The 23,127-nt window shown below is 39.7% G+C and overlaps 1 protein-coding gene across 2 annotated transcripts; it reads left to right on the forward strand.

Moving 5' to 3' along the window:
• The first annotated feature begins 1,182 nt into the window (after positions 1-1,182).
• Positions 1,183-22,869, forward strand: FAM174A (family with sequence similarity 174 member A). Of its 2 annotated transcripts, XR_012042254.1 has the most exons (4): positions 1,183-1,548; positions 15,989-16,123; positions 16,230-16,342; positions 21,517-22,869. XR_012042254.1 is itself a non-coding variant. In XM_072860157.1 (3 exons), the coding sequence occupies exons 1-3, from the start codon at positions 1,271-1,273 to the stop codon at positions 21,536-21,538; spliced, it is 435 nt and encodes a 144-aa protein (XP_072716258.1). In that variant the 5' UTR covers positions 1,185-1,270; the 3' UTR covers positions 21,539-22,851. The 2 variants fall into 2 exon arrangements, 1 of the variants encoding a protein (XP_072716258.1); XM_072860157.1 differs by lacking the exon at positions 16,230-16,342 and having other exon boundaries at positions 1,185-1,548; positions 21,517-22,851.
• Positions 22,870-23,127: the final 258 nt, after the last annotated feature.

A 23,127-nucleotide genomic window follows, 5' to 3' on the forward strand; every position in this document is an offset into this window, starting at 1 on the left:
ACTTGTTAATAGTTTATTAACTAATCACTGTAGAAATTATCTATATATGATTTTACATGACCTAACATGATTGATAAACTGAAAAGTTTAAGGCCTCTGGGATATCAAAACAAGTCTGCTCATATACAAAACCTGTTTGTTACCCATGTTACTTCAACTGCAGAAATATTACTTTGCTACTCTGGTATTTCATCCATTTCTTCTACACTGTGACAAATGAAAAAGAGCTCACTGCCAATGTGGATTTCCTCTTCGTCTATATGCCATCTGACCCCTGAAAGCCTTGCTGTAGTTTACTGTTCACAAAAAAGGAGCCAAAGAAAATAATCTAATAACAGACTCCAACAATTAAAAGATTATCCTACCGGAATGGCATTTACTTAAGGAACACATGTGACACAAGTGTAATAAACATCATGGCAGATTCACTCTGTACAAAGCGTTAAACTAAGTCAGGGTCCTGTCTCCCAGGTTCATGAATGTCCACTAGCTTTGCAACATATCAACTGCTCCACCACCTTTGTTTGTGGTCCACTGAGGCACACTTTCCTCATCTTTCCACCATGTGACCTCAACTGAAGCAAAAACTACAGTCTAAGTCTTCAGGCCCTAATATTTTCCAAACCCTCCTTTTGCTTATCTTTTCTTAACCATTTCGCATAAAGGCTTAATATAGGAAAAACTGAGCAGATCACAAACCTGGTACCTCATCACCAGATCCTTAACGTGTGGCCGTTACGACTGAGAAAGTTAAGGTCCCTTACTAGTTTGACCCACAAAAGTGACCTCCAAGTTTTAAAAGCCAGAATGCCGCCCAACAGGCAGGAAACAGAGCAGGCAGCTGTGGGTGCCGCCGTCTGCAGCCACGCCTCTGTGCACACCCCAGCCACCCAGCCCCTGTCCCGCAGATTCCCGCGGGGCCCAGCAGCTGGGGGGACCGGCCACACGCGCAGCAGCTCAAGCGCTCCCGGCGGGCGCTCCGCGGGGTCGGCGGGAGGAAAGCGGGCCGCCTGAGCAGAAGGCAGCACGCTGCAGTGCCGGGGCAGCAGGATCCCTGGCAGCCGTGGGTAACGGCGCCACCCGCAACCGCCCCGCCCCGCCCGCGCACCGCCCTGCGCCACGTGACTGCAGCCGGGAGCGGGGCGGGCTCCCCGCAGGCGCTTCCCTGGCAGCGGCGGGCGCCGGGCGATGAGCGCTTCCGCTTCCGGCGGCCAGACGGTGGCAGGGCCCGGCCGCGCGTAGGCCGCGCCGGGCAGGAGGAGAGGGCGTCATGTGGCTGCCGCTGCTGCTGCCCTGGCTCCTGGCAGGGCTGCTGCTGGCTGCCCGTTGCGGGGAGGCTGTGGCGACAGCCATTCCCACCCAGAGTGCCACCGCGTCCCCGCGGCCCACGGAGGTCGCCGGCGGGGGCGTTACGCGAAGCAGCAGCAGCCGCCTGGCCGAGGTGTCGGCGCCGCCCGAGCAGGGCCAGCCCATGACCCAGCGCGCCCTGTCCGTGCTGGTGCTGGCCAGCGCCGCCCTTATCGTCTACTTCGTGATCCGAACTGTGCGGTGAGAGCGGGGGGCGCGCTGGCTGGAGCGCTGCTGTGCGGAGCGGGCGGGCGAAAGGGGAGGCGCTGCTGCCACCTCTAGGCCACCGTGAATAGGCAGCGCGCCGCCGGGGGCCGAGGCCGGCGCCGCGCTGGACCCGGCCTGTTGTGTTGGCTATTAGGGTCCCCTCGGCTCCTGGCTGGGGCCGGCGAGCGGGGCTAGTCTCTGCTGTCTGCGGAGAGCGCCGCCGGCTGAGGCGTCTAGAAAACTCCTGGTGCCGCCTCCCCGCCGCGTATGGGCGGAAAGGTGCTCGGTCGGGCTCTGCTCACAGCAGTGATACCGCTCATCAGTGTTGGGCCTTTCGTGGCTCCCTCCTGTTCTCTTCAAGTGGACTTGTCGCTATTGACATATATCAGTCCACCTGAACTTAATTTTCTACGTTCTATGGGTTATTTTTGTCCCGTTTGCAAACTTCTGTCTTGCCTAGCTATTAAATTTGTCCATTTAAACATTTTTCCTTTGTGTTTTCTTTTTCAGTAAACTTCTCAGTTGTGCTTTCTTAAGAAAAGGGCCCTTAAAAAGCAGTACCAGTCAACTGCCTTTATGTTTTTCAGGGAAACTATTGACTGCATAACTCTATGTGCTTTTACAGTTAATTACAGTGTTTGTCACTGTGTTTTGTTGACCTTGCAGTTTTACTTGCTGTCTCATGCTTAAACAGTGAACTCTTCTGGGCAAGGCCAAAATATGTGATTATGCATAAAGCACATTCATTATGCAGCGAGTTATCTGTGTACTTTTCATTGTAGTTAGATATACTGGTGGTTAGCGTGTCCAATACCTTCACCATTTATTCCAGAAAGGTAGTTGAAAGATGGTAATCTGTGTGGGGCACTTATTAAGACATGCAGTCTGGGTAAACTAGTATATCCTGATTGCTCCATAGCTCTTTACAGATAACTCTTGAGCAGCCTTCAGTCTTATTTTCATTACAATGCATATCTTGATGATACCATATCTTAAAGGAAATGGCATAATCTTTTAAGCAAGTGAAAATGGACAAGAGCACTTCTCAGTGTTCCGGTTCCTCCTAACAGTAGCCTGTTGGATTTGGAGTTCTGAATAGTACTATGGAAAGGCCAAATAAATAAAAGCCTCTCTTTGCAGGAGCTGGATAAGGAAATTCTCATCTACTGCCATTATTTTCTGCATGAGTGGCAATTATTTGATATTCTGTTCTTGGCAATAAGAAGGTTGCTGTTCTGCATTTGAAACTGGAGTGCTGTCTTCTGGGTGCTACTGTAAACAAGAAGGTTAAACCTCATATTATTCTGTAATTCTGCTGCATCTTTCTGTTGCATCTTGCTTCTGACATTCAAAATAGATTAAGCATATGCTTTTGAATTTGAACTTTTGGCTGAAATATTTTTGGCAATGGTTGTATAAGAAATTTAAGGTTTAGGTAGTTTCCTTTTGAAATATTTTCTCAGGAAGAAACCGTATGTATTGTTATCAGACATAAAAGTGTCAGGGCTTTTTACAAACTTTGAACTAGGTCACTTGCCTAGTGGATGAAGGGAATGCAGTGGATGTAGTTTTTCTGGATTTTTGTAAGGCTTTTGATACTGTCCCTCACAGCATCCTTTGGACAAGTTGTCCAGCTGTGGCATAAGCAGGTACATGGTGCGCTGGGTGAAGAACTGGCTGAAGGGCAGAGCTCAAAGAGTTGTAGTGAATGGGGCTACATCTGGTTGGCAACCGGTTACCACTGGTGTTTCCTCAGGGCTCAATTCTAGGGCCTGTCCTGTTCAATATATTTGTCAATGATCTGGATGCAGGAGTTGAACGCACCATTGGTAAGTTTGCTGATGATAGCAAACTGGGAGGTGCTGTTGACTTTCTTGAGGGACAAGAAGCCTTGCAGAGGGATCTAGATAGATTGGAGCATTGGGCAATCATCAATGGCATGAAATTTCACAAGGACAAATGCTGGACTCTGCACCTTAGAACAGAGTAACGCCAGGCACAAGTATAAATTGGGAGAAGAGTGGCTGGAGAGTAGCCCTGCAGAAAGGAATCTGGGGGTGCTGGTTGACAGCAGGCTCAATATGAGTCAGCAGCGTGCCCTGGCAGCCAAGAGGGCAAACTGTATCCTGGGGTGCATCAAACACAGCATAAGCAGCCGGTTAAAAGAGGGGATTATCCTGCTGTATTCAGTGTTGGTGCGGCCTCAGCTTGAGTGTTGTGTGCAGTTCTGGGCCCCACAATTTCAAACAATGTTATGGTACTTGAATGCATCCAGAGGAGGGCAACCTAGCTGGTGGAAGGGCTTCAGGGCATGTCCTGTGAGGAGCAGCTAAGGACTTTGCGTTTGTCCACTTTGGAGAAAAAGAATCTGAGGGGCAACCTCTGCTCCCTACAGCTTCCTGGGGAGGGGAAGTGGAGAGGGAGGTGCTGATCTCTTCTCCCTGGTATCCAGTGACAGGATGTGTGGGAATTGTTCAAAGCTTCATCAGGGGAGGTTCAGACTTGATGTTAGGAAACATTTCTTTACCAACAGGGTGGTCAAACACTCAACAGGGTTGCTAGAGAGGTGGTTGATGCCCCATGCCTGTCAGTGCTTAAGAGGCATTTGGACAATGCCCTTTATAACATGCTTTAACTTTTGGTCAGCCCTGAATTGGTCAGGCAGTTGGACTAGATGGTCATTGTAGGTCCCTTTCAACCAAAATATTCTATTCTAACTTAATATATACAAACCTTCAACTTCATTTATTCAGAGGAAAGATCTGTAATTTTAAAATAAAAAAATGTTTTTCAAGTTGTGGTAAAGACTTTACCTGGAGAATCTAGCTACTCTGTGATACTTTTAGCCAAAGCTTTGCCTGATTTAGGAAAGTAGCAATCTCTTCCTTTATCAATTTTATACATTCTGATAAAGGTATGACTTTTCTGTTTTCAGAGCCATGTGACTTTCTTTGAAGATGGTACCCTGAAAATACATTTTGAAGAAAATCTTGTGCAAGCCGATATAACTTTGCTAATGTGGCTAACACTTAACTTCTCTCCACGTAGGAGATGAATTTTGATTGGGAATGGTTATGGAAACTATAGCAATCTCCCATCAACCTTCTCCGGTGATACTGCTGATGATACAATTTCTCTGTCAGGAAAATAAAAATCATTTCTAGCTTTGTATAGGGACTTGTTGTTTGAACCCACTGATTATAAATGTTGGGCTGCTTGTACCTCTTCTCCTGATACACTAAGAAGCTTAGTTTGGGAGGTATTGTCGATACTTGTGACAACTGAAATGGACAATCACGGAGTGGCAGAGGCTGGCAGGCAGCTCTGGAGATTGTCTAGTCCAATTTTCTGCTCATGGCAGGGTCACCTACAACAGGTTGCTCAGCTCTTGTCCAGTTGAGTTTTGAATATCTCTAATGATGCAGATTCTACAGCCTCTTTGGGCAGCATGGTCCTGTGTCTTACCACTCTCACAGTAAGAAAGTATTTTTTTCTGTTGATGCTGTTACTGTGTTTTGGTTTCCTCCAGTCATGTTGGTGAAAAAAGTTTTTATTGCAGTGAAGGCTTAGTCTTTTCTAGAGTCCCTTGGACTGGAGGTCTTGCTTGCACAGGCTTGTTTTGCTGCAATAGCTAATTCTGCCAATTACAACAGAAGTTTTTGGCTTTTATGGATTCTTATTCTGGTATATATCAAACTCCTTTTAAAACAGAAGATTTGTAAAGAATAAAATATGTGGCACCAAGATCATCCAGCAGATCCATCAGAGCTAGGAATAAGAAAACTGAGAGGCAGTGATGCCTTGTTCAGTCTACCAGTGTAGTTTTATTGCCGTTTTTGCTTCTCAGTTTTGATACTTACATAAAAAACCTCATGTGTGTGATTGCCCTTCATGATGCATAGAAAGGCTAAGGTTACAATTCATACGTCCTTTTGGTTTGTCTCCCTGTTACCCTGTCTGGAAAGTTTTGATTTTTTTTTTTTTAACTTAAAGCCCATTGCAGATAAAGGTCTTATTCCATGTTTATGGAATATGAAGAAGTGCATGCCCTTCGATCTTCAGTCTTTCTGGGGTGATAGCTTTTCTTCTTTTTAGAGAAAAGTGTGCTACATAATTTGGCATGCTAAGTAAAACATCCAAAATATGTTTCAGTATGAATTGTGTATCATGATTTTAAATTAAAACAAATTTATAGGAAGTTATTTATAAGCCTTTTGGAGGGTGATTACTGAATGTCTTTCACAGGTGTGAAATCTGTAGCTCATGCATGCCTTTCGCAGAAAAACGCTGTTAGCTTCAAGTACTAACTTTGTGGGAATACTTTTTATAGTGGACATAGCTCATAGTTCAGGAAAAGTACATTTAGTTAAAAATGTGCATTAATGGAGAATGTGAATTAACTATAGTGTATTTTGTAGCACAAGGTGTGAGAAAACTTTAGGATGGAACTTTTACAGCACTAGGTCAACTCTGAGAGAGATGAAACTTAGTTTGGTTACACAGACTGTTACCGAAGTCTTCCATGATATTTTTGATGAGCTGTGAGTGTTTCCCATAACTTATCTACCTATTTGAAAGTATTCTGTCTTTGGAACTAATGAGCAAGAAAATCTCCATTTCACTGTTGAGAAGCCATATACTGGCCCATAAGTAAGACTTGTCTGTAGGTTGAGGTGATGGGACAGCTGCAATTTCCTTGGCAGATACTTCTGAGAATCCTCCAAAATATTGTGAAGCTGAAGGGTGACAAGTTGGGGAGGTTGGTTTATTGTAGAGTTTACAAACCATAAAAAGCTTCTAGTAGAAAGACACTTTACCTAAAAAGACAGGGTGATTAGCAATTGCTACTTTATTGAACTGATCTTGTTTAAAGTGTTTGTGGCTTGCAGCAAGGGTAGTACCTTATACCTGGACAAATTAGGATAGTGTAATATAGCTTGTTTGTTCTCCTCTTATATAGGTGGAAATGACTACAGGGAAATGTCATTTTGTGTTACCATTTCTTGTTAGCATTTAGAGACGTTTATATGTTAAGCTTGCAGTTTGCAATGAGTATGCCATATGTGATGTGTGTAATCATGACAGAAATTCTCTACATGTATTGTGAGTCCTGTTCAATCTTTTATTAATGTACGCAATTCTGTTAGACCAGTGCTACTGTCACCAAAATCGGGAATTAAACTCCTTAACACCAATGTAGTATTAAGAAGCAGGCGTTCTTTATTACAGCACTGGATGCACGGGGGATCATTCCACCTAGTGTGCATACCACAGGTTACATCAACCAAAGCTTGTATTGTCCGATTACATACATATGCATCAAATTTCCTGGAATTATCATGCATATTCGTTCTGTTTCCCAGAACTAATAATCATATTTGCATGGTCATTACGCATGCATCCTTGAACTCCGAGGAGCTTCTGTGGGGGGTCTCTGGTGGTCCTTGGTGGTCTTACAGGTGTGTCCTTTAGTTGACCCCTTCTTCTGGGCATGCGCAGTATCATCTTGCTTATGTAACTTGCTTCCCTTCTTCATGGTGCGTGGTCCCTAACAATGATTTGGCACCCTTATTCCTATTCTAACACAAACCAATAATTCTAACAACCCCTTGACTCATTGTCAAGATGGGCTGGGGCTGTACTGGGAGCGTAGCAGCATGTCTGTACTACTCGTTGTCCTATTGTCTTTGGACATAGTGGCATATCCATAGCCATAGATGTATAAGCACAACATTGAAGTATTGTCTACCCTGCTCCTATCTCTGTTGCTTAGTTACAAAAGAACAAACTAATCACTTTGGTTACATCTGGTTACATTTTCCCCCTTTGGAAGTTTTGAAATAATAATCTTTTCAATACTTCCACTCTTAATCTTTCATATCTCAACATAAGCAGGTGGCTTCTCTCCCAGCATTGGTGTAGGATGTTTCATCACTGAATTGCTACAGAGTAGCTGTAAATTGCTACAGAGTTCCTAGACATTCTGTGTCAACATTTTCTTTAAACATTGATAAACAAAACAAATCATCAAAACAACTATAATCAAAATAATAATTGTCTGTAACCACTCAGTTATCCATCCTTTAAGAGAAGAATCCAAAATGTCCCAAAATTTGGCCTAACCAATTTGTTTGCATTTGACTTCTTAAACCTTGAGCCTGCTGTGCCACCCTCTTCATATCATCTATTTGTTCATTCAAAGCAGCTGTAACATTTGGGATGTGCACACAGCAATCTTGATTTCTGTAAATCCACAATCATCACTTCAATTCCCCCATGTGTTTCTCTCTGTTTTTCCTCTGCTATTTTAATCATTATTTGTGGGGTAACTAAGACTTGTCAGGTGTATGTTACCCACCATCCATCCTCATTTTCTACTACTCTCAACTATTCTGCCAATAATCTATCCAAGTTACCATAATTTGGTTTCGGGGTTGGAAGTTTCACCTGTTTTACTGGTACCAGGGCAAGGATGCTTTGCTCTGCCACCTCTCTAGCAGTTTTATCAGCCAATCAGTTGCCCACATTTACCATGGTTTGTCCAAATTGATGTGCTTTACAATGCATTACCGCTACTTCCTTGGGCTGCTGGATGTCCTGGAGGAGTTGGAGAATCTCTTCGTTGTATTTGATGGGAGATCCTTGAGCTGATAACAGTCCTCTTTCCTTCCAGATAGCTCCATGTGTGTGAATCTGCTTTCTGTGCTGAGGTATTCACAGGGAGTGCTTCAGCTTTCATCACCTGGGTGGTGGTAACCACTGCATACCCCGCCATTTGTTTTCCATCTCGGACAAAACTGCTTCCATCCGTAAGCAGCTCCAAATCAGGATTAGGCAGCGGTTCGTCCATCAGGTCCTGTCTGCTAGAATAGACCTGTTCAATAGTTTGCAAACAATCATGGTGTAAAGACTCACCCATTTCTGAGCTCAAAAACATTGCCGGATTCACTGCTGTTTCAGTTTTAAGTTCCACATTGTCCTGTTTCAAGAGAGTGACCTGGTATTTGAGCATGCGTCTCAGGGACAGCCAATGCCTCCCTTTTTGCTCCAAGACAGAATTTACCATATGTGGGACATAAACCGTAATCTTCTGCCCCATGGTTAATTTCCTTGCTTCTTGGATTAAGAGTACAGTTGCTGCCACAGCTCGCAAACATCCAGGCCATCCCTTGCTGACATTATCCAATTGCTTAGAAAAATACCCAGTGGCCTGTTTCCAGGTTCCTGATTTTTGAGTCAACGCACCCAAAGCAAGATGTTGTTGCTCATGTACAAACAATTCAAAAGGCTTTGGTAAATCTGGGAGTCCTAACACAGGTGCAGATGTCAAAGCCTTCTTCAGATTTTTAAAAGCTGTCTGACACTCAGGTGTCCACAACAGGTGATTCTCCTGGGATCTTTTCAAAGCTTCTTAAAGAGGTCTTACTAACAATCCATAATTGAGGATCCACAATCGACACCACCCGACCATACCCAAAAATGTCCGCAATTCCCATATCGTTCTAGGTTCTGGAATTTGACAAATTGCTTCCTGCCTGCCTGCTCCCAATCTTCTTTGTCCTTGTGAAATTTCAAAGCCTAAATATATCACAGTCTCATTCCCAGTCTGGGCCTTGCTTTTTGATACTCGGTATCCTGCTTGTCCCAAAAAATTCAACAAGCTGATGGTTGCTTGTAAACAGTCTTCATGAGTCTCTGCAGCTATCAAGATGTCATCTACATACTGCAATATTATTCTTCTGAATTCTCTTTTTCCACATTTCCAATTCCTTTGCGAACTGATTACCAAATATTATAGGACTATTTTTGAACCCTTGAGGTAGCACCATCCAGGTGAGTTGTGTCTTGCATCCGGTGGTGGGGCTTTCCCATTCAAAGGCAAATATTGCCTGGCTATCTTTGTCTAGAGGTATGCAGAAGAAAGCATCCTTGAGATCGAGTACAGTAAACCACTTAGGTTTTTCTTCTAAGGATGTTGGCAAGGTATATGGGTTAGCTACTACCAGGTGAATGTCTTGAACAATCTGATGCATGGCTCTTAAATCTTGAACTAACCTATATTCCTTGCCGTTCTGCTTTTTCACTGGCAATATTGGGGTATTATATTCTGATTTGCACTCTATCAATAATCCATAATTCAAAAATTTTGTTATTAATTCTTCCAGCCCCTTTCTAGCTTCCCATTTAATAGGATCCTGGTTTTGTCTTACTGGTTTACTTCCAGATTTTAGAACAACTTTTACTCGTTCTGCCAATTTAGACCGACCTGGGATTCTGCTGGCCCATACCAAGGGTGTTACTGCATCTTCCACTTCTGCAGGAATTTCTTCCTTTGGTTTTGGTGTGTTCTGTAGCATAAAAATTCTCGCTTCCATGACTTTTGACTCCGGTATTAACAGCTGTGTCTCTCCATTTTTAAAAATAATTTGTGCATTCAAGTTACTCCATATATCTCTTCCTAACAAAGATGATGGACGTTCTGGTATATACAAAAATTGATGAGTTACCCATTGCTTTCCCAATTTGAATTTCAAAGTTGTAAAAACGGCCAATTTTCCTTCTGCCTTGCTGCCCCAACAACACTTATAGTTTTATGACTAAACCCCCTTTTGCATATATTTAATACCAAATATGTTGCCCCTGTATCAACTAAAAATTCTACTTCATCATTCCCCAGCTTTAATGTAACCAGGCGTTCAGCTGGGGTTGACTCCACTGGTCTCCTTCAGTCCTCATCATTCAGAGTCATCAACTTAATTGCCTGTAGCAAAAGATCAAGTTCTCTCACTTTGGGACATTACCTTTTCCAATGCCCCCTCTCCTTACAGATAGCACACTGATCTTCTGCCAGCCGGGGAGGTCTAAACGGAGGTGCTGCTCCTCCTCGTGGTCCTCTTCTTCTCCTTCCCCTACCTATCCTGCTTTCCCTCCTCCTCCTCTCCACATTTCAAACACCTTTTCCCAATGCTACAGGCAGAGCAACATTATCTTAAACTCTTATTCCTTCCCTGTTTTTTTCCAAAGTCAGTACCATAGAATCTTGCAGGATAATCCCACACCGTTTTTGCCACTCCGGATGATTTCTCAAAGCGAAAAATAAATACCTCGTAAGGTATTTCATCCCATTTACCCTCCCGCCTACAAAAGAGCATTATTTGCAAGATCGTATTATAGCTCAATGTACTGTTCTTTGGCCATTTTTCCCCACTATCCAAAGTATACAATGGCCCCCAATGATTGCAATATTCAATCAACTGTTTCCAAGTTAGTGGATCTCCTCCTAGATTTTTCCAGTGCCTTAATATACAGCCTAGAGGGGATGTTCTCAGGATCCCCCCTTCCAGCGATTGCTGACTTCCCATTATAAAATAATACAATAACACAAAAACATAGAAACTGTATCCGAACACACAGCAAATCAGTAGTTCCAATATCCAGACCAAAATTCAAAGACCAATAGCCAGTTGTGGACTCTAACCCCTTAAGTGGGACTCGAACCCACAACCTTATAGGGGACTCTAACCCCTTTGGGGACTCTTAACCCCGACCCTCTAGCCAGACCTCCACAGGCTTTTGCCTAGCAGAGGTTAGCTACCTTAGGTACCTTTTTAGCGCAACGCTGTGTAGCTTTTGCTGCACCTTACAGGCAGGCAACCAACCCTTGTTACTGGTATACTCAGAAAGAATGCCTTATTACCTTATTCCAGGGGATCTTGCTCAGAATTCTTCGGTCCAGGGAACAGAGGTTCTCCCTGAGAATCCTTCGGTGCCGTCTGGAGATCCTGCAATCCCTTGGATCCATCGAAATTCAGAAGCAGGGTCCCATCTGGGTCGCCAAAACTGTCACCAAAATCGGGAATCAAACTCCTTAACACAAATCTAGTATTAAGAAGCAGGCATTCTTTATTACGGTGACAGATGCACAAGGGATCGTTCCACCTAGTGTGCATACCACAGGTTACATCAACCAAAGCTTATATTGTCCGATTACATACGTATGCATCAAATTTCCCAGAATAATCATGCATTTTCATTCTATTTCCCAGAACTAATGATCATATTTGCATGGTCATTACACATGCATCCTTGAACTCCGAGGGGCTTCTGTGGGGGGTCTCTGGTGGTCCTTGGTGGTCGTACAGGTGTGTCCTTTAGTTGACCCCTTCTTCTGGGCATGCGCAATATCATCTTGCTTATGTAACTTGCTTCCCTTCTTCATGGTGCGTGGTCCCTAACAATGATTTGGCACCCTTATTCCTGTTCTAACACAAACCAATTATTCTAACTACCCCTTGACTCATTGTCAAGATGGGCTGGGGCTGTACTGGGAGCATAGCAGCATGTCCGTACTACTCGTTGTCCTATTGTCTTTGGACATAGTGGCATATCCATAGTCACAGAAGTATAAGCACAACATTGAAGTATTGTCTACACTGCTCCTGTCTCTATGTTGCTTAGTTACAAAAGAGCAAACTAATCACTTTGGTTACGTCTGGTTACACTACTGTATTTGTTAGTCCTCTTTTAAGAAAAGGTATTGCTGATTATGCTCCTCGAGTGGGACTTTGTTCATGACACTAACACAGTATGGATTTATCCAAGCCTTTTAAATTTAATTTGAGTTTCTTGAATTTGCATGAAGTGGAATCATATAACATTAGAATGAGGAAATCTTGAACTTTTTGGAAAGCATTTACAGCCGTGATGAATAGAACTAGCTTCTCTGTGTGATTATTAGCATTGAAAAGCCATCTCGTTCAACAAGAAAACCAAAAATCTATTTTCTTTTCATTTGGCTAGATTTTTCTCTAGTGCATGTAGTGTTTTTTTTCTCTCTAGTACAGTCTAAGGACAGAGTAGGTTGTTTCAGGCTACGTTTACATCTCCTTTGTTCAGGATTTCCGTAAAAGAAGGCAAATGTGATTTGGAGGCTGCTTAAGTTACATCAGCTTATAATGAGCCATTATTCTGTAAATCCTACAATGCTATGTTCTACAGGGAAAATACATGGAAAGGTCCTTGGAAAAAATATTTTATGCTAAATTAATTTTCCTGGTGGACTTAAGGACAAGTATTGCTGTGACCCTTTTACTTGGTATCAGATTCAGGTAAGAATTGTGTTTGAACTGTCTTTTTGCTTGAAAGAAGTTTGCGTCTTCTAAGTGAAGTAGTATTTGACACTGAAAGTACTGCAGTTTATCAAGATATACCCTATCAATGTGTTGATACACAAAACTAAATGAATGAGTGGTGAAGATTCTGTATAAAAATGAAAATTCTTTCATGTGAATGTATCTTGCCCTGTTGCTTTTTGCTTTTTAATGATTCTTTCTGCCACTGTTTGGTGCAGACATGTTCAGAAGACCTTTGTATTTGATACACCAGATGAGCATTCAAAAAACTTACGGATATGTAATGGAGAATACCTTTTTGTACAAGGAAGTTCTGGATCTAAGCTAACATTTAACTGCCTGAGATGACTGAGATTTTGAGATTTCTGTCAGCAGTCAGTTTTGGAATTGTATCTCCCCCTCAAAAGGAGGTCACATGTTATGTAGTGACTATTTTTTACCTCACTCTGGAGTGGTGTGTGGATTTTTGTTTTGTTTTGTCTTTTGTTTTGTTTGTTTTTTAGCTCCTCCGCCCTCCCAGGTCCCTTGCAGTTTTAGGTTTCTTAGTCACTGGATGTTCCTTAAACTTGACCTGTTGTTTTGCTTCAATTCTCATTTTCTTAACATACTTCCTGCCTTTTTTTTTTTTTTTACACCAACATTTCTTAGTTTTCTCTTATTTAGCTCTCCTCTTGGTTTAACAGTCTATTATGTATGCCGTCTCTGATGTTAGTCAGATAATATCTGTTCATATTTGCTTGTGGATTCCTCTACTGCTATTAGCTGTATTTGAGGGAGGATTGGGACTGAGCATGTAGAAATACAGCATTAACTTTTTATGTACTTTTAAATCCATTTTCATAACTTTATCCCAAGGTATTCCTAGTAACTACAAAGATAAAAATTATCCCTGTTAAGTTCATGAGAGGGATAGAGAGTGCTACTGACTTCAGTGAAATTGGGTTTTTGTCCTAGGGTCACAGGGTAAAAGTCACAGGGTAAACAGTCACAGGGTAAAAAGTTTTAAGTTAGTTTTTGTTAACACTCATGACACTGTTCTAGTCTCATCGTTATGACCATGCATGTATGTTGCATAAGCATCTCCACTATTCTTTCAGCTTGGGTCTTTTCACTAATCTGTATACAGAGAGAGTTTTCCTGTCACAAGTAATTCTTTTATCCCTTTTTTGTTGAATCTTCGTTTGATTTCTAGAAATTTGTGCCAGGTTTGTGATAAGATTTTTTTGCATTATCTGCAATCCGGACATTTGCTATGATTGTCTTAGGTTATTCTCGACTCACAGTAGTGACTCACTTTCCTTTTTACCCTATTAAGTAAAAAAAGTAAAGGGTATAGTGAGATTGACAGAAATATTGACTATACAAATAGCATGAACTGGCTGTCCTTCATTTCCCATTTTATTTGTGTTCAAAATAATTTCTAGTCTGTTAGAATATCCGGGAGTGCTTGTCCTAGTGTCAATTGGTTAGCTTCTACTTTAGTAAAAACAAAACAAAATACACAGTGTGTATGAAGCAACCATATTTTTCATCACGCTTTCATCTTAAAGTTTTAGAATTTTCTTCTCCTCGGTGCTTTGAAGTATACAACTTCTTTCTATGTTAAGGACTAAAGGCCAGATGAAATGAAGGAAGAAAAGAGAAGCAACTTTGTCTTGAACTGAAAGGTGAAATTTGAATTTTTGTTATTAGCCTTAGCTTTAAACAATGAAGTTAGGTACTTTAGTTTGTGCTAAAGCATTTAAATGCCTGTCACAACAGTTGCTGCTGTTTCAAATTGTACTTGAGAGTGGAGGAAATGATCATGCTGATTATTTCTTTTTATGATATCAGAAGTTGGAGCACTTTAAAGAAAGCTATGTGTTTTATACCCTTCCCTCCTTACATTTTCTTCTCGGTTCCAAAAGGAGGTCTAATTCACTGGAGTATAGTCTAAACCAAGACTGGATGCTGCTGTGTGTTCTTTCGAAGTTGCCCTGGTGTGAAAAGGTGAATGCTTTTCCAAGTTGCATATTAAAAAAAATTCTTTAAGCACCTCAGAATTCAGGACAGAATCTGAAGCTGTGAGTCTTAATATCTTATTTGATATCTCCTCCAAGGTGGTTAAAGTGGTGAGACAGAGAGGTGATTATGCACAGTATAATAATAGTATATTATACATAGTATGATAGTACATACTATAGTAGTATAATATGTTATACATGAATAATCTCTTTGATTATTAGCTCTGAAATATCCAGTATTGAAGTTCCTGAATGTTGTAAACACCTTTCCTCGGCATCTAGCTTGGGTTTGTAAATTCTGGAATTTCTAAAAGGAAGGGCTGCTATCACCTTTGAGTTTGGCACTAAATGCCTAGAAAGCAGATTTTTTAAAGTCCAATAGCTTTCATGTAGCTGCTCTTTGGTAGTATACAGTAGCTGAAAGTGACTCTGTCAGCATTTTGTAAACAGATGCCTTTGCATAGTATTTGCTGAGTGGCTAGGGATCTGAGTTCCTGGTCCTCAAAGACTTGAGCAAGGCATATTCAATGCCTATAGGAGTAGTTCTGCAAAGCCAAACAGAATGGTTCAGTGTGCGTCGGGCTTACGTGGGACCCAGGCCCACGCAGAGAAGCCATGGAAGGTGAGAAAAGCAAAGAGTCTGTTCATCTGCGATAAGCACTGTGCCTTAATCCTGAAACGTGAATCACTGCCTCTTCCTTCCGTGTTTTGTGAAGCATACAAGACATTGACTCTGCAAGTTCTCTCTTATTCCAAAGTGTAATTATAAACAACGCTTTTAACTTGATAGCTATAAAAGACTTCACAAATGATAATAAAAGGTTTCCATGTCACCTGTGACTTGTGTTACAGCTCTGCTATAGCTTTGTTGAGTTTCTCTCTGATTTGATCTGCTGTTCCATAGAGACGTATAAAACGCATAGAGAATATGTAGCAAGACAATTTTTTTCTCATTATAGGATCTGCTAGAAGTATGCTTTTGCATGCATTTTTACCTGCCTCTTGCATTTAGCTACTAAGTGCCTGTATAGACTTTTTGTATTCACTACAGTAATTCTGTACAAAAGTATAGGTGATACTCTTGTTGGCCTTAATAATTTATTGTAAACTCTTGACACTTAGAATTGTCTGACCTCTGAATTTTGTAGAGCTAAGTGTGTACTTTTTACATGTAGTAAGTTTTTTAAAATTTATGATAGTATTGATATAGCTGTATTTTAAGGGATAGTTTTCTTACGTTTTTGGAATAGAAAGTAGAGAATAATGTATAGAACTTAAATGTTTTAAAATACATTTCAGGCTGAGAAGGCAAAACAGAAAAACCCGAAGATATGGAGTTTTGGATACAAACATAGAAAACATGGAGCTGACCCCATTAGAGCAAGATGATGATGAGGACGATACAACACTATTTGATGCCAATCATCCTCGAAGGTTTGTATATAGAAGCTGAATGTACTTCTAGCAAGAGAAGTGAAGGAGTATGGATGATAAGCAGTTTCACTGAGAAAGCTCACTGCTGTGTTTCATATGTATGTAGTTGGAGAAGGGATGTCAAGATCACTTGAATTTTAAATGGGCAAGAATTTAGTGGGCAAGAAGATAAACACCATTTGTCTTCAGCATGTGAGTTCCAGAGAAATGGAGAGGAAGGTAGGATATTTTTGTTACAAATACAGTGTCATTATTGAAGCTTTTGTTAAAGTTGACAACTAGCTTTTACCTTTCTCTTCCTGCACCCCCTCCGTCCCCCCTCACCCCCCCAGTTTTGGAGGCTCCTCAGTTTTTCCTATGTATTCTCTCCTATGAGTTCTGTTTCCAGCAGCTTCATTCTGCTTTCTCGTTGCTAAAGTAGTCAGCAGTTAGTTGATGATGATCCTGCACCAAATTTTAGATTTGGTGCTGCTGCATAGAAGGGTTCATATTCTTAAGTCACTCTCTGAAACTATGTAGATACACAAAAATTTTGTTATATTTCCTTATTGTCCTTACACTTAAGCATTATGATAAATTCAAACTTTAACTTATGCAATTCAACCTTAAAAAAAAGTTTTTCTTATTGAGTAATAACATCACACTGCACATGCAAAGACTTAGTAAAAAATTTGATAGAATTGTCATAGTGAGGACTACTGTCAAGTATCAGAAGAGATAAAATGATGAATTCTACCAGTCACAGCAAGTAATTTATTCAATACTATCTAGTGTGAAACTGAATTAGTCTCAAGCAAAACAATCCAAGAAATATAATACATGATATCTCAAATTAATTAAAAGTATTGGAGTAGTAAGTCAGATGTTCTGCTGTTTGTTAGGAAGCAACTTTGGATGCAGTTCTGGAACTTGAAGTGAAAGGTTCAGTCTTTCTTAACTTTGTCTCCTTAGAGGGAATCTTTCAGATTAAATTTTTTTCATAAGTCAAAGTTGCTCTTTCCTTTTTTTCCCTTCCTACATTAGAAGAAACTAGTTGGAATATCTCCACTTACTACTCCTCTGTATTAGAGAGTCATGTGGCATTTACGTTTACCCATGCTACTAGTCTTGTTCCAGTATAAATTATGCCTATTAGGTAATTGTTACATTGTTACAGGTATTCCCTCGATGTCTTTCCTAGATTTATGTTCTCTTGTAACTCAGCATACTTATTAGACTTTGAGGTATTTGATGACCAGTTAACATGAACTTCCTCATAAATGTTTATTTACAGGAGTATCAAGTAACCTTTTTACTAGGAATGAACATGATAATATGGCTAGTCCTCATTAACAAACAGTATTATACAATTAACAACAGTATTATTGTACTCATGTTATAGAGGTTACTTCATACTCTTATATGCTTATTTGGAGATTAAGCATGGTTCTATTTGTTGTTAAGCTTCAAGGAGCTAATTATGTCTTGAGCAGTATTGTGTCTAAAGGGACTATACTATTAATATGTTAAATAGGTGTATGCATTGTGTCTTCTAGTGCAGAGGAGGCTGTGTAATAAGGTGTATTGAAATATATATGTCTTATTCATGTAGATAGGTGTTGTTATTTTTTTAACTGCTTATAATAACTTCCAATTTACCTATTCTGGAAATTTGGAGGAGATTGTATTAAACTTTCCAGACACTGAAATGGCAGCATGTATCTTTTAACCCTACTCTTTTACTTTCGTAGGTTACTGTCTAAATTTAATTCACACTCTACAGATAAATCTGAAATTCCTAGCTTGAGCCTTACTGTATATTAAGATAAACAAGATTGTATTTTTGAAGTCTGAAGCTACAAACCCACCCCAAACTGTCAAAGTGATTGTGTCTGTTTCTTTAAACTTCTTTGCGTACCTTAAAATAGAAGCAATGAAAACCCTGGAGGGAAAGTTCACTAAAATAGTATCAGAGGTTTTCAGAGGGCAGATTTCTGATTTTTTTTTTTCCCCCTGTATGTTTCTAAACACTTCAGTTTGGGAGAGAAAAAATTTTCATTCAAGTATTTTATTGTAGAAGTACCTAATATGCATAGTAATTTTAAATTGTTACAAATCCTTTTTGCAATCATAGTCTTGCAGCTATGTAAAGCAGATGCCGTTCTTACCTGGTTTATATACTTCAGTTATTTCATTATTGGGTATTTCATTCTTGGGTATTTCATTCTTGTCCCTGACAAGATGTATAAGGACAAAACAAAAATGAAAAAACGAAGTAGTATGGTTTAGACTGAGGTCCTTATTTTTATTTTACTTTTCCCTTTTTGCCACACAAACATGCTAGGGTGATGCTGGGTTGTATATATGCTTGTTAACTGCCTATCAATCTAAAGAGACAAACCTGAGAACTTTTGAAATCTAAATAGGGCTGTAGCAGGGTTCCTATATATTTCTATCATGGTTATTCAATCAGGTAGAGCATATTCTATTCATTCCCCTTCAAAATTTATCTTGGAAACTCATACTCAATGAAGTGGTTGTCTTAGGGATTGCCCTGCCTCTGGTCCCAATATGGATTTTGTCAAATTATGTCCTAAATTAATTTTTTTGCCACTCTATGGTTCTTTGATTGAAATTAATTTTGTTTATGATTAATAAATTAATTTGCATTAAAGCAAACTCTTTATAACTATAGAGAGCAGGCTTTGAACTGCACTTGCCCTTAACTGTGATAACTACAACAAAATTCACATTATTAGTGTTGTAGTTGGAAAAAAAACCCCAAAACAAGCACACCAAAAAACCCCTGTCCTAATTTCCAAATACTCAGCTCCTCTTTAAATTAATGTACTGCAGCAAATCATCATTTAGTTTAGCTATACCAGGCAATTTGGAAGTATTTGAAAGTAGGTTACTGATCCAGACCATTTTAAAAATAGTCCTTTGCTTGACATATGGTACAAACAGTTTGAATACATTAGTAGTGTTTCATTTAGCTGATGGCATAACTATTGTAAGATAAATCAAGTGTTTATTTTAATAGATACAGTTCCTCACACACTGTGGTATCTTGTTGATGAAAGAACTTCTGCTAGATAAGTAGTATATGATTTTAAAAGCATCAGCTTCAGCTGGAAAACCAATACCAGATGTTTTGATCCAAGTCCAAAGAGCCCAGTAAAAGTGGAGAGAGAAGTGGCATGTAATGTTTGAACATGTCATAGTCTGGAGTAAATACATAGAGTGATGTAACTTGTGGTGTAGGCATACCTTTATTTCTGCCCTATGGGGCTGCAAAATGACCTCAAATTCCATGTTTGCTCACAGAAGAGATGATAATGTCAACCTCTCAGTCAAACTGCAAGAAAAGTATTGTATTGGGGTAACAGTGATCTAACCAAACTTAATTTCAACACATGTTTCTGTTAACTTGCTAAGGAAAACTGACTAAACAGATCAGAAGTAATACCTTCAGAAGACAATAACTATAGATAATAAAGGAAGATGTTACTATTGTTTCAAGATAGCTCAGAAAGTGCTTAAATTGTCAAAATCATTATATTGATATTGGGAGCTTGAGAAAACAAGGGCTTCAGTTATGTTTAGTCAATAATATGAATATACTCAGTTTGTGTATATTGAGAGCTTGCTGTGTTCTCTTTTATGGGGAGAAGCTCTCAAAATGTTAAGTTACTTTTCATCTTGAAACAGTGTTTGTCTATAGGAGGAAAACAGTCCTGAACAATGTGAATGAATCTCTGTAGAACAGCTTGATAAAATGCTGTCTAAACTTTGCAAAGCAACAGCATTGCTGGGAGGGAAGTTGAAAACTGATGTAGAGTGCCAAAAAAAAAATAAAATCCTTAATTTGGAATGTACTTTTTTCAGTTAATTTCTTTCCCCTTGTTTCAACTAAGTCTTTTGCATCTGCATTGAAGCTTAGTAATCAGTCTTTGTATCACTGCTTAACCAAGAGTGAGCGAAGGGAGTACAAAATGCATAAGTAATCAAAGATTCACTGAGGACAACTTGATGATAATAATACTCAGATATTCTCAGGAGATGTCATTACACTGTATCCTGACATTTGCAGTAATTCAGTGGTATGGTTGGTTTGTTTTTTTTAAGGTAGCATAAATATGCAGTCAGGCTTGGAGCAACTAATTATGGAACAAGGAAGAGGGGCTTTTAATGTCTTTTGAGTTTAGCCCTTTAAGTAAATCACAGTTGCAGTTTTGCTTAACTACAGTCAACAATCAGCTTAGTCAGTTCATAACTTTCTTACCCTCATAACTCATAATGGAAGGCACTAAAAAACTAAACTCTGTTACAGGAAATTCTAATCTACATGTTTTGGTGGGTTCATATACGTTTGTTATGGACAACAAATTATATAAGTATTGTTTTATATAGAAAATAGTTGTCTCTTTTCCTTCTTTCTTTATGACCTTTTAATAGACTGCAGTAGTATCCACTCTGCTTTCATTTTTCTTGACTAAAACAATTGAGCTTTTTTTAAGGTAATACTCTACGGCACAGTATGCATATGTTAGAAATCCCTGTTGGCTTGTTTAAGGTTAGCTGGTAAGTCTATTTGACTCTTTCCAAGGCTAGGGAGAGAAGGTTCTTTCCTAAAATGAGCACAGCAGTGTTAGTATACTGGTGTGCTGATACGGTTATTACTTTGAGTGTTGTTGCTGTCTTCTTTCAGAGCTATATTGAAAAAACTCTACAGTGTCCTCTGTTGTAACATAAATGCAATTTAAGTGTACTCCCACTGTCATCATTACCCATGTAGCTAGTCTCTGTGCCTCTTCAGTTTGGGGCCTCTTACCTGAATGGGATGTTTCAGCCATTTTGTTCAATAGCATACTATTACATGTCAAAGTTTGAAATACTAACCTTTGGTTTCTCACCATGCACCTTTGCCTACATGTCAACCTGAGGTACAGTATCCTAATATCACATCTTTGTTTTTCAAAGGTATTATATCACACTAATAGTTTACAATCCTCGTTAAATCACTTTACACACACACTACTTGCTGTACTGCAAGGCACAAGGAAAAGCAGTTATTCTAGATAACATTCCAGTTATGGAATGCTACCAAGAGTTACCAAAGTTTGAATAGGAACTCAGGAGCCTTGGAAGTTTAAAAATATGTCCAACATGGTAAAAACCCAGTTTTTTTGTAAGTGAGCTGTCTCTCTGTTTGGGAGGTTTAAATGAGTGGACTTTTATGGCAGTTTGCTTCACAGTAATATGGTAACTATGCGTTTTTACAGGCAAATTTAATAATAAAATGTTAACATCTCTCTGGGTTTTTTCGTAATGTTTGGTCTTCAAAAATGTAGGGTAAAGTTCCCCTTGAAACAGGGCATTTCAGATTAATGCATCTGTTTCTTCTGTTGTAGAGAAGTACGTGCCTTTCAGTGAAAGAACTTAATCTTAGAACCAGAGAAGGAGACTGCTTCATGGGAGGAGTAAGAAGCAAGAGGGTATGCGAGCTGGGGGGACTAATTTAATTTGTGTATATTATGGCATCCTTAATTTGTTGCAATAAATACTGTACCAATTTGTTGTACCTTTTTGTATATAGAGGATTCTAAATGTAAAGCCTATGGAGAGAGAGTGCACTAAAATGAAAACCTATTTGGAAGGGAAGTTACTTTTAAAACAGGGTAATTTTGCTTGTTACAAATCTTGTATGCCATAAGTGTGGTATACACTTTCTCTGCAGTAATCTGGAATGTTAACAAATTTTTTTGCTCATATTAAATTGTAAGTAAACATAGCCTCTCTGGACTCCTCAGAATCGTTAGAACGTGGTTTTAGTTGAGATGCTTAATCCTTTACAAATAAAAAGCCAAACTACTGCCTTTTGCGTTGAGACTTTTTTTAAACTGAATTAACATGTTTTATGTAAACCTTAGCGAACAAATGAAACCTGTTTACAGTGTTCCTAGCATTTAGCCTGATACTTTAACACTTTATAGATTTTAAGGATATTAATATGATGTCGTAAAACACATTACTGCAACATCTTTTTGCTGTGAAGACTACTGATTACAACTATTGAGTCAGTTTTTTTGTGAGGTCTATCTTGAACTTGTGTGAACAGATGTTGCTCAACGACTTTAGGGTGCTGCTGGTGTAGTCCACGCGGTGTCAGTGTTCAGACCTATGGTGAAGCAGAGATAAGCCTTTGGGTAGCCTTGTTTACTTTTGTACTCTTTCAACAATCTAGGTGAAATACTAAATTTGCTGTAACTCTAAAATGAAAAAGTGACATCAAAAGCAGCTGTTACTATGAAATATGTGGTAGTATTCACATGAATGTAGTTGGCATCCAGCAGTTACATTTATTTTTAGGTGGTGCCATAAAAATTAATAGAACAAGCTTTAAGACCTGGAAGACCTAACTGTTTAAAAATGTGTTGCATTTCCCACAGGAATCTTGATAATGTAGACAAAATGTTCAAATTGCGGTTCATTAAAATTAACATGTAAATTTATTGCTAATTCTGTATATATCTAATATGAAGGTATAAACTTGCTATAGCAGTATTGGTGGGGCTGGCTATGTTTCCTGAAAGTTCCTGTGTTATGCGCTACGGGGAAAGAGGGATTATCTTTCCTGCTTCTTCAGTCCCCTCTTGGTGTTCGAACAATATAGGAATACCTTATTTGTCTTTGAGGTTATTGCTACAGTGATGGGGGAGAGAGTGGGTCTGCTGTATACTTTTTTACCTCTGTACCAGCTGACCTGCTGTACTGAAACCTACTTACTTTGCCCTAGTAACAGTTCAGATGAGGTCCGAAGCAATGGATGCCAAATCAGCCTCCCAAGATAATTTTCATCTACAGTTGCCCATGTGCTGTGCAGAACTGGGAAATATATTGTATTTACAATAAATGCAAGTCTTTATTTTACTTCCTCTCCTCTTGTACCCAACTTTTCTGCCCATAGTTAAAGATAAAATTGAAATGAAAACACAGCACTGATTCGCAAAGAGGCTTAGTTG

The sequence above is a fragment of the Ciconia boyciana genome, chromosome 4 (assembly GCF_034638445.1).
Source record: "Ciconia boyciana chromosome 4, ASM3463844v1, whole genome shotgun sequence".
In the NCBI taxonomy this organism is placed as follows: domain Eukaryota; kingdom Metazoa; phylum Chordata; class Aves; order Ciconiiformes; family Ciconiidae; genus Ciconia; species Ciconia boyciana.

Coding starts and splice junctions, on each gene's coding strand:
- FAM174A (XM_072860157.1), top strand. CDS start 1,271: ATGTGGCTGCCGCTGCTGCTGCCCTGGCTCCTGGCAGGGCTGCTGCTG. Junction 1,549..15,988: donor TTCGTGATCCGAACTGTGCG/GTGAGAGCGGGG, acceptor AATACATTTCAG/GCTGAGAAGGCAAAACAGAA. Junction 16,124..21,516: donor GATGCCAATCATCCTCGAAG/GTTTGTATATAG, acceptor CTTCTGTTGTAG/AGAAGTACGTGCCTTTCAGT.